The sequence below is a fragment of the Mixophyes fleayi genome, chromosome 1 (genome assembly GCF_038048845.1).
Source record: "Mixophyes fleayi isolate aMixFle1 chromosome 1, aMixFle1.hap1, whole genome shotgun sequence".
NCBI lineage: Eukaryota > Metazoa > Chordata > Amphibia > Anura > Limnodynastidae > Mixophyes > Mixophyes fleayi.
This window is the reverse complement of record NC_134402.1, coordinates 51,312,067-51,324,566: the sequence shown is the minus strand read 5'-3', so window position 1 is coordinate 51,324,566 and position 12,500 is coordinate 51,312,067. Positions and strand designations below refer to the sequence as shown.

The 12,500-nt window shown below is 37.7% G+C and overlaps 1 protein-coding gene across 2 annotated transcripts in view; it reads right to left on the bottom strand.

Moving 5' to 3' along the window:
* The window catches only part of STIM2 (stromal interaction molecule 2), a 76,717-nt gene that overhangs the window by 13,484 nt on the left and 50,733 nt on the right, over positions 1-12,500 (bottom strand). For both annotated transcript variants that reach the window (XM_075194761.1, XM_075194762.1), the window contains exons 3-6: positions 11,901-12,015; positions 2,565-2,676; positions 404-519; positions 131-308 (exon numbers count right to left, since the gene is read on the bottom strand). In XM_075194761.1, coding sequence (XP_075050862.1) covers positions 131-308; positions 404-519; positions 2,565-2,676; positions 11,901-12,015 — 521 coding nt within the window. The remainder of the gene's footprint in view (positions 1-130; positions 309-403; positions 520-2,564; positions 2,677-11,900; positions 12,016-12,500) is intronic.

Sequence of the window (12,500 nt, the reverse complement as noted above, 5' to 3'; positions counted from 1 at the left end):
AAAACGGCTATTTTTCTTAAACACCAATATGTAAAATTTTTAGCAAACTAACATTTTATGACAGTGGTGCTCCTCAACAGTAAACGTGTATTTCCCATTTAGTCCCATAATGTAGAATCGATTCTCCTACCTTTCCTGTAATTCAAAGAGACTTAGTTCAGCGTTGTGCAGCCCTTCTAAATCTTTCATCATCTGCGCTATATGTTCTTTAGACGTCTTATTCTGGGTATAGGCAAACCAGCATCCTCCAACACCAATCACAATAGAAATGGTCAGTACAAAGTCTTTCACCCAGTTATGAGGAGGTCCTGTAAAAATAATGTTTACATATGTAACCTCATGCATAAAACAAATACATTGTTTAGTGATTAGCAACAGAGTTTTTAACTCTTCTCATACTAACTTGTTAGTGGTCCAAATAAAACAACATCCAATGCCTTGAGATTAAGTTTTTGTCTGTGGCTCCGATCAATGATTTTCAGCTGTGTGATCATAAATGCCGGCTCATTCACAGCTATTCTGCACATGGGGAAAAAGGTGAGAACATATTTCATTTCAGCTGTTTAAATATGAAATGTACAAGAGAAGAGCTGACAAACTACTCTGGGTCAGTCACTCTGGCAAATCAAGAGAATTGGTAAATATATTCTGATATCTCTGATATCAGAGCATTAGCTTTAATTCACAACTATTACACACTGAGACAATCCTTTCTTCCCTCTACATAAACCAAATGGAGGAGGCCCCAGGAACCTTCACAGTCACCTGGAGCCAGAAGCTCACTCAGTGGGAACTCAAGGTCATAGTTCACATTAAAGTTCTATGGATTCTCTATAGAGCTATGTACTGTCTGTAATAAGTCACTGTATGGAAACTGAGTGCTGCTTGGCTTTACAACTTTAGGCAACAGGGGGGGGGGGGGGGGTTCTAGTGGACCCCATATTTAATAAAAGGAGGGATAACGTTATAAGATGCTTTAGATTCCAAAGTAGAGAATAGTGGAGTACTATATGATATTTCAGGAATCTCATATCCAACAAGGATGGAAGATGACATGATTTTACAGAAAAAATAACATAACAGAATAGGTATGTACTATTTTGCAATTGTTGTCATAATTGCACCACAGCAAAGAACTTACAATATCTTTCTTTTCCATAATGGCTATGTATAAAATGGCGATAGTGTTTTTTTATGAGTGTAATTTCTGAGCTAACTAATTTTATTTCCAGCTACAGTAGCATGAACAAATTTGCCATGCAATTGTTAGATGAAGCAGCAATATGTACATATATTTATTTGATAAAATGCGAAACACTACGTAACCTACTACATGTGCGATTAGAAATCATTAGTGCAGGCACTTATGTCAACCTGTGATCTGGAAACTTGATTTTTAACCTTTTCCCATGTATGGTCAGAAGGATTTTCCTGGTCTCAAGTTTGTACCTTTGCCAAACAGCTGCAGATCATGTGGAACTTTTGACACTTTGCATACAGAGCCAATCACTGTTCATATGCTCTAAATTGACCATGGCACTTATGTTTTTATATACGATATATATCTGCATCATTGATAACGGGGCATCTAAAGATACCTGTAAACTACACTTGTCTTATCAACAGTCACACCAAATATGCTGAGAAAGGCTTATGAATTCATGGCTTCCCTGTAAACAATTTGGAAAATAGGAAAAGCCGCCTCGGGTTCCCCTATATCTTTTATGTCCCATAGTATGTCCCGGTCTCTCACTTCGAGGGTGGAAGCACAGATGAGACAGTCTGGTAGCAGAATGAATCAGCTGCACACTAACTCCCTGCCAAACTATCACTGGTGACTCGGCCAAATAACGCACTGCAGCACCAAGCTGGTCCTCCTCACCGCTGCTGCCTGGCGGGCAATGTCTACTCTGAAAACGTTATTACAATCTGCTGGCTCCTAACACTTGGATAACTTCATTAAGGATATATAATATAATATATATATATATATCTCCATCTCTATATATCTATCTATCTCTCTAGTGTAGGATTTGTTATTCAGTAAAAGGAGAGAATTGTTTGTGGGTCTGAATAATTTTATAAGGTACTGTAGGCCTTTCAGTCTATGAAAAGCTTCAGGTCTGCACAGTATACCCCTCATTAAGTACTTTCTTATCATTCACTTATCCAAAATGCCTAGACACAGAGTTAATCACCAAGGAAAGGCCCGGCATTGTGAACTACTATTTAAGACACCAGCTCCACGTGAGCACAACTGGAACATGGAAGATCAAGCATTACATACACTATAAGAGTGGACAGCACACAGTTAAGGCCTTCTATAAGCTAGGCATTTTAGACAAGTAAAAAGGTTTTAATACCATTCAGCATTGAAAGAGTTAATACTATTCATTTTCCTGTGACAGGAAACCTTGATGGAGGCCACAAAAATGATTCCTAGAACAGTGCTTTTCATATCCTATGTAAAAGGCTGTATACAACGATATGCATGAACTGTTTCAAGGTCAGCATGTAGATGAGAAGACAGTAATGTGCTTAGTCGGAGAAGCAGGATAAATTACCTCGGCAGAGTTGTTCCTTTGACTGAATTTTTTCGGAAGGTCTTCTCATACTGAGGGAGCTCTACAAACTCAAACAACCACTGTAATGTCTCCTCTTCAGTCCAGTTATGAACTGGAACATAAGACAAATTTATTACAGCAGACATACTATGTAAACAGATTTAAAAAGAGCATTAGTTTAGTTTTCATTACAATGATTCATTGAATTTTAAATTTCTTAAAAGTTTTACAGGGTACAAGATTTGGCGGATTGTCACCACAAGTGATTGCAAGTTAAACAATGGAGAATCAAAACACAATATGATAAAAACATCTGGTTATAAACATTTGCATAAAAATGTAACAATTTGAACGTAAAGCACAATATAAAGGTAATACAGAATACTACTGCGTGGTTTCCTTTTTGAGAAACGTTGTGCTGTGTTACCAACAAGGCGGTTGTCGGGGGAAGCAAGGGGTATAATGGAGTGCTGGTGGTGAGAGGAGATGGGGGTGTGGAGAGGGAGGTGGTAAGAGCCAGGGGAGATTTACCTCTGGAACGAGGAGTGCTGATATTGATTATGCAAGCCAAGCCTGGTGTCAGGATTATCCATTGTATTTAAAAATGTTCACATATTGAATAACGCAACCATTGGTTATTATTATAAGCAGGCCGTCATAGATAAAAGTCTTCACAGTCTGACATTTTAACATGAAACTGACTTTACTAGCCCATTTCTCAATACTATGATTAGGAAATAAAGGTTTCTTTAATGGTTTACCACTTTAGTAAACAAAAAAAAAAACCTATTAATCCACAGAATTTAACAGATCAGTAATACTTTGGTCAGTGTTGAGCAATATTTAGGCAATCACTTAGCAACAGGGCATAGATGACACCCTCTGATTAAGTGACATTGACTATAAGCAATAGAGCAAAATGTTTTGAGTATCTTTTTACTAAAATTCTCAAAAAAACGTTTTTGTTTTTTGTTTAAAATGTTAAAGAGTCACTCCATGGTTTTCTGCAATACTCATTACAAAAGTTCTACAATAATTCATTAGATACACAATCAAACGTTAACAACCAAGCTGGGTTTCACGGATATTCACATAAACAGATAAAAGTCGCTTGCAGTTGCAACTGTTTTTGACATCACAGCACCAATTAGATACAACAGTCATTGATGTCCGTGGCCCGATGATGACCAGGGCATACAAGTTGGATACTGTTCCAGGAGTACAGACATCAGTCGCCCTGACTTTGCATATTAACCTATTTCCACAGCAGAAGCAGAATTAAGCAAGCTGATGTTTTAACTGGAGAAACACAGATGGAGCAGAGAACAACTGCTTGACCCAGAACACATTTTACATTCTGACAAACATACAGCTATATCATCCATATATAACTCATGGATTATACATGGACATTTGGCCGGTATTACCTACCAAAAAGATACAATTATAAGAGTAAGAAAGAAGCTGTGTACACACTGCAGCAAAGCAAGCATATCACATTTTCTTTCATAGAAATATAAAAAAGCACATACAGAATACAGAGAGCTGGTATACTTAATCATCTCCAGCTTGGCTATTCATATGTGCCTCTTATAATGCATGCAAGGCCACTTTTTGACAGTAGACTAGACAAATGCCAGATAGCCTTGGCACCTAAAGCTTTAGTTGCAAAAGTTTGCTGCATTGAGTGTCTGGCTGAACATGACTTATCTTTGTCCAACACCAGCAGAGAGACTAAACTAAATGTGTTTGTATTTATATAGGGCAATGTTTCCTACAGCTTTTTACTGTATTTGTAGTTAAGAAAATGTCAGCACAGTTATTAAACATATACTACGCTTCGAAAAAAAAAACATGTTATTCAAAGCCAATGGCGGACTTCCACCAGTATGACAATAGTTCTGCATGAGCCGAGTAAACATGATGCTCCTGCAAATAAATATGATGCTTACAGGGAACACCAACTGTAGCTACCTTGTTCCTAGGATTGTAGCCAGGCATTGCATAAGAGAAGCAAACATTGTATTTATGCTACAGTAGATTTTATTTCCATAGTTCATGCTACAACATCTCTTCATACAGTGAAAGGCTCTAGGTCAGATTAAACCTACAACTTGTCTTTGGAGTTAAAATCTCTATCAGCACTTCCATCAGGAATGTGATATGTAGAAATCTGGAAAGCAAAGCTTAATGACTCTGGTGCAGTCGTACCATATAAGGAATAAGTGTTTCTCCTGTTATTAAATGAAATGTCCTAAATCAGTGAACAGTACATGTAAGATTGCAATATTTCATCTGATCAACTGTCAAGTAAAACTAAAGGTTTAAGCCGTCACCCTTCAGTAGAAGAAAGTAGAATCATTTTTGATCATGGACCTTTACAACACTACAATTGGAGTATCCTTTGCATCACACAAAATGTACCTAATAGTTCCCTGTTATTACCTAAAGCTAGTAAAGCTATATAAAATAAGCATTGAACACATCAACATTTTTCTCAGTAAATATATATTTAATGTGGTCATTGTAATGAAATTTACACCAAATGTCAGCAACAAATCTTGCAATCCACACATGCAAAGATATCAAACCATAGATGTCCATAAATTAAGTTTTGTGTAATATGAAATGACACAGGGAAAAAGTATTGAACACATGAAGAATAGGAGGTGTAAAAAGGCATGGAAAGCCAAGATACCAGCTGAAATTATCAGTAATTAAAAAGCAATTCTGCCAGCTGGTCAGTCACAACTGATGGCCTATAAAAAGGTGTCTCATTACGAAGGTGTCATAAGAAACATTTCATGATGGGTAAAAACAAGAAGATTTTTTTCAAGATTTTCGCTGCCCTATTGTTGCAAAACATACTGGTGTCATTGGTTACAGAAGGATCTCTAAACTGTTGAATGTTCCAGTGAGCACTGTTTGGGCCATAATTCCGAAGTGGAAAGATCATCATTTCACCATAAACCGGCCACGACCAGGTGCACTCGCAAGATTTCTGACAGAGTGAAAAAAAATTATAAGGAGAGTTGTCCAAGAACCAAGGACCACTTGTGGAGAGCTTCAGAAAGACCTGGAATTAGCAGGTACAATTGTTTCAAAGAAAACAATAAGTAATGCACTCAACCACCGTGGCCTGTATGTACGCTCACCACGCAAGACTCCATTGATGATGAAAAAACATGTTGAAGCTCGTTTAAAGTTTGTTGCACAACATTTGGACAAGTCTGTGAAATACCGGGAGCATATAGGGTGGTCAGATGAGAGCAAAATTGAACTCCTTGGATGCCATAATACACACCATGTTTGGAGGAGAAATGGCACAGCACATCACCCCAAAAACACCATACCAACAGTGCAGTTTGGAGGTGGGAACATTACGATGTGGGGCTGTTTTTCTGCACACAGTACTGGCATACTGCATATAATTGAAGGAAGGATGAATGGAAAAATGTACCGAGACATTCTTGGTATATATCTGCTGCCATCTACCAGCATGCTGAAGATGAAACGAGGGTGGACATTTCAGAAGACAATGATCCCAAGGACCCTTCAACTGGTTTCAGAGAAAGAAAATAAAGCTGTTAGAATGGCCCAGCCAATCACCTAACTTGCATCCAATTGAAAAATCTATGGAAAGAACTAAAGATCAGAGATCATAGAAAAAGCCCAAGGAATCTTCAAGATCTGAAGACTAAATCACACCTGAGCAATGCATGCGACTAGTTTATCCATACAGGAGGCATCTTGAAGCTGTCATTACCAACAAAGACTTTTGTACAAAGTATTAAAAAAGCTTTTGGGAAGCTTGTTCAATACTTTTTCCCTGTGTCATTTCATATTATTGCACAAAACTTAATTTATGGACATCTATGGTTTGATATCTTTGCATGTGTGGGGATTGCAAAGGTTGTTGCTGACATTTGGTGTAAATTTCATTACAAAATATATTTACTGAGAAAAATGTTGGTGTTCAATACTTATTTCACCGTGTGTGTGTATGTATGTGCGTGTGTATATATATGTATATAACCAGCTGGGTGGCATTAAAAAGTAGCCCTGTGGGGGCAGTGCAATACTTTATAATATTGAAGAATGTTGGCAGTTATTGCCCACATCTGCCAGGACTGGTGGTCAGTGGTCTAACACACTGCTGGCTGTAGTGCTCACATGGTGCCTGTTCTAATAGGAGAAACAATGGTTTATTCTATTATAATAGGACTTTGTTGGGGTGGCAAGTAAAAACAGCCGGGCGGAGCACCCAGGAAATAGGTGCTGGGGAGAAAACTGCATATATACACACACACATAGATATATATAGAGATATCTATATATCTATCTATCTATCTATCCATCCATCCATCCATCCATCCATATATATATATATATATATCTATATCCCATGTACAGGCGGCTACCAGTCCGCCAAGAAACCAATCAGTGTCTTATGGAAATAAATCTGGGAATAAAGACAGAAGGACATGGGGCACAATAGTGTAGTATTTTGATAGTAAATAATTTAAAAATGCACACCAAACTAAAGTGGTCTATAAATCCACCAAAACCTCATCACCAAAGAGAGGTATAGGTAGATAAACCATAGATACTGTGCAATATAACACAAGCATTTTTCCACACCTGCCTAAAACTTTTGCATAGTATGTATGTACAAAGATATATACACACACACAAAGATTTGTTTTTTTTCTTCTGTATGTGGAACATAATTCCATTAGAAGGCATGCCACAGCTTGCCCAGATATAGTCGCTCAAGTATTATTACAATCATTCATTGTAAAATATTTATCCAGATTAATATTTAGAACATTTTAGAGGATAACATTTACAAGCTGTACTTTAGCTACAGTATATTTTGTAAACATGGATTTTCTTTCATCCTGTACTTTATTACTTGCTTACTCTCTTGACTAGAGCAATGTAATCCGTTCTTTGTTTTAATATATATATATATATATATATAAATCTGCAAAACTAATCTTAATCTTCAACCACAAGCGACTAGTAAGAAAGTATCAGGATTCTGCCAAGTGGTAATGGTCTCATTCTGTAACAATGTAGACATCAGCTACTCAGTTTTTTCTGTGAACTAAACAAACTGTGTTAGTTAGCTCTGTTAAAATAAACATGTTAAAACCATCACAAACTATTCGGATATTACAGAGGAGCACACTGGGACGTAAAGAATGTCACAGTGGAACAGCAGACGGTCTGTGGGTGCTGGTCAATGGTAGAAAGGTGCTGCACTGTATTTCAGGCAAATGTTAAAGGTCTAATGGGTGTTGCACTACTAAAATAGGGTGCTGGTTATTGGTGTTATCCTATGGATAACTGCTTGTACAGTATATCAATTATTTAGATGTATATCTAGAAAGGAAAAGTTTTTAGAAGCATTGTGCGCCTTATCTTGCTTAACAGTTATATAGTAATCAGTATTAGATACATTCCACCAAAGGGAATGTTTACTAAATAGGACAATTCAGTCGGTTAAGGAAGCACATAACTGAGGACAGCACGCAGATGGCACTGGCCAGTCATCGTATCACCAAGATAACCAGCGATACAATAACACTATACATCAGTGTTCTTCCCACGCTTTATTTAATACCCTGGCAGGCGGGTATTTTTGCAGGGAGGTGGGGGGGGGGGGGATATAGAAAACCTGGGGGCGGGCAGTGGGTGTCAATCACAGGTGGAGTGTAAATTTCGCTTTACAGGGGGTGTCAAACTTCAGGGGAGAGTGGTAGGGCACCTGTATAAAAAAAAAAAAAGCGTGCCATTTCCAGCAGTTCACTTGCTGGTAAACCTTAAAGACAATGCTTAATACTTGGGGGTCTTATGTGTATAGCCAGCATTTGTGCGGTGTCTGGGCACAGGATTTTCTACTCAAACGAATTAAAGCCTGTTTAAGGAATCGCATGAAGCAGAGCACACTGAATAATCTGATGCTGATTTCATTAGAGGGACCAGAACCTTCAGACTTTGATTATTAAAAAGCTGCAGACAACTGGGCCTCTAAGTAGAGAATATATAAAATGTTCATCTAGAGGTTAAATCAATATTAGATCAGGATTTAAACATTTAGTTTGTGCAAAGGCCCCCGACCCGGGTGGTAACATTTTCTGGGGAGAATACTGCACATACATCTTTAGCTGTCTCTCCTTGTTCCAGCCTACACCACTGGTTGTCTAAGCTGCACAGAAATGTCTCCACTGACAGCTTTAATATTGAAGGTTGATAATGCTGTTGCCTAACATTTTTCCCCAGGTACAAATACAGTTGTTATTCAGCTACCTTACATATCATGTGCTCCCCACACATTTTAGATTATGAGCTCATTTGGGCAAGGTCATCTTTTCCTTCTGTTTCATGTCACCGCAAGGAATTTATTTGTGTCACGATCCCCTCAATGTACAATGCTGCAGGTCAGCACTTTATAATTAACATAAGATCTATATCTCTATACACACCCCTTACTGTAAATTATTATGGCTATTATAAGCCAACTTTGATTTCGATGACTTGTGTATGATCACAGAACTAAGCCATCTAAAATAAATATTTTGTCTGCTGACCTGTATCACTAAAAATAGTTTCAGGAATTACAAAATGAAAACTATTGCACATACTTTTTGGAAAAAACTCCAGCACCAAAATTTCAGCTGCCAGTCCTGTCTCCGTATCACTACAGACACAAGTCAGAGCACTATAGACACTGCAAGCTGCACAACAGGGATACAGTCTCCCTGAGCACACAGCACCAGTGGACAATAGCTTCAAGAAAATCCTACAGTAAGGAAAACATTTTAAGAAGGGAGAAGCCCCTTCATTAATTTCACAGTGACCAAACTAAAGAACATTCAGATATCAATTTATTTTCTGCACAAAGTTTAAATAGATAAGATCAAGAAAGTAAATGTATATTCATACGAGAACTATGGTCGTCATCTGTTTTATTACTCATGTGGAAGTCATTTACAAAGTGCTCCAGACGCAGGGGTGCAAATGCAGGGATGGCGTGTTCTATGCAGATTTGTGTTAACACCATGCCGAGGAGAAGAGATCTCCAGCGATCTCAGAAAAGCAATTGTTGTTGCTGATCAGTTTGGAAAGGGCTCAAACGCCATTTCCAAACCACCATTCTACAGCGAGAATTATAACACTTTACACAGATGCCAGTTTTCTCGGGAGTGGGCATTACAGCAAATTCACCCAAAGATCTGTTTAGTTTGATGCACCGAGAGAATGCAAAACAAAGCCAAAAGCTACATCCTAGAATCTACAGGACTCATCTCGGTATGTATGTTTTAGTTCATGACTCTACCATCAGAGGAGACTGAACAAGTGTTGGTCTCATGGAAGGGTAGTCCGGAAACAAAATGAAACCTGTTCTGTGTTGTTACAGGAGACTAGACTCATGGTGAATTGGCGAGGACTAGATCATTGTTTATCAGCGCGAAATTTGTGAGCTGTTTTTCTGCAGGACGCACCGATTATAGATGCAAGAGCTGTATTTTACTTTAAAAATATTTGCACCATCATTGCATCATATTAACAAAAAAGTCCTCTAACAGATTACTTGCCTTGCAAACACGGTTTGGGATTTTATGTCAAAACTAATTTACAGCAGGTGTTCTGTTTCCACAAAGCAAAGTCAGAAAAGCAAGGGTGAAGAGTTCAAGCAACACCCGCTAAACTTCTCCCATTGCCAGCTGATAGTACTGTATCTAGAGAAATTGTCTGTTAAATGCATTAAGAAAATATCACTGCATGTTAGAAATGACCCATGTAAAAATAGCACTGTTAAAATATGTGTATATATATATTAAACACATGATAGGACACAGCATGCATACAAAGCTTACAAGCTGAGTGAACGAACACAATTTAATTCTTCTGCCAATGGGTGGACCCCAGAATTGCTATTCATCCAGCCAGATGTACTTTAGTAGCCGTGGTTGTAATTAAACAATCTGGTTTAGATGCATCCAGCCACAAATACAGACCCATTGAAAACTGCAGAAACAGTTGCAGAAAGGCCTAAGATGACCAAGAAACAAAACACCAGACTGAAAAGATCATCAAACTTCTTGAAATACAATCCAATCAAAATATCTAAACTATAGGGGGGTGGGGGCGGGGTAATTTCCCTGCAACGTGCCGGAGTGCTTCTGGAACAATCGTGAAGCACTCCGTGGCAATGTAACATCACTTTACACATCAAAGAGGTGCGCAGGAAAATCCATGCTGGTCTGCTACCATAGTACCTGGGAATGAGTGGAGCCGGGATTGAATACCCCCCCTTTAGATGTCTAACCATACTCTTAGTATACTGCATAAGGCAAAATAAATGTGATCCCTCTGTAAGATGACCCTGTTACTTTACAAAAGTTCTAACAAAATTCTGAGGAAAAGGCAATATAAGAGTTGGAAGAAAACCCAAAATTGAGTCACTGTTCAACAAAAGATAAGGAGGAAGGAGCAGCAGAACTACTCTTTGAAATATATACAAAATAGGGACAGAACATCTGGAAACTCAGATGTGTCTGAACCTATCAAGTCTTGAAAAGGAACCAAGTGCTAATTTGGCCACAGAAAAGAGTGCAATACATGGAGGCATGCCCAACTGGAAGCTCTGTGCAGACAATACTGTCATGTCATTGTGTCTGATTTATCATGATCCCCTCAATGTACGTTATATGATGGTGGTTTACAATTAAATGGTACTAACAAGAGTTGGAAGAATATTAATAATCGAGTACAACATAATACATGGAAAAATATTTAAAAACTGGATTTCCTTTACCATTAAGGCACAATCAAAGCATTGTTTCAAGCCTGCTGTGTGTAAACCCACTGCAAAGGATGGTCCTCACCCATTGCCCTCTTACTTGGTCTGCAAATATACATGTGTATGTAATCTTTACAGTTTAATATATCACAATCTAGCACACAAAAAAATGCGACAGAAAAAGTCAACATAATGCAGCAGATACTTGTATCACTTTGTTGGGAAGTCCTATAACAGCAACTCCCACCTATTGTTTCTTATAAGAATGACTAAGAACCATACCAAGTATTATAGATACTATACTATGTATTATAGATACAGATACTCGCTAGTGACCAGTAAAAAAAAAAAAAAAATTTAAAAAAAAGTTTACAGATAAAGTACATACTAAGTGGTTAATACTAAACAAAATAGGGAGCATGTGCAGATTAAATATAAATTAAAATCAGTTCTCAAAAGACAGATTTGATATGTAGAAACCAACATTTGCCAACTATTTCAGTAAATAACGGAGTTCAATTCACCTTCAGATGTTTTCCACCTCTTCCACAGATCCTCCACGGTGATGTGTTTGTCCTCTCTGTGTAAGTGGTTGTGCTTGTGAGAAGCATCCTTGTAGTTCATGTCTTCACGCAGGAACTGCAAAAAAAAAAAAATAGATTACAAAGCATTTTATTTAGAGAGGGAGCCAGAACATAATCAATTCAAATTAGAAACATCTTCATAAAAGGTTGTGTTCAAGCATCAAGATTCTGATTTACTGCTACCAAAGATGCTTTCTACTATTTATTGCCTACCGTCATTGACTGAGTGCATATGATTTTTGCATCCCCACAATTCACCGCAATATTGTACCAGGGTATACATAAGAAAACCCACTGAAACCAGCACAATTATAAAATTTGGTTATTGGTTCACCACCATACTGTTTATAAGCCGCACACGTCATGAAAATTTGTCTACAATGGAATTACATTATAAACATTGCCATTTATACATAAGGTTTAAAACAAAAACATTAAACCTCAAATGAAACGATTTAATCATACAAACTTAGGGCAGCAGGAGACTAGTATTTTACTAGCAGGAAGATAAAATCCAGATTGAAATAAATCACAATTATT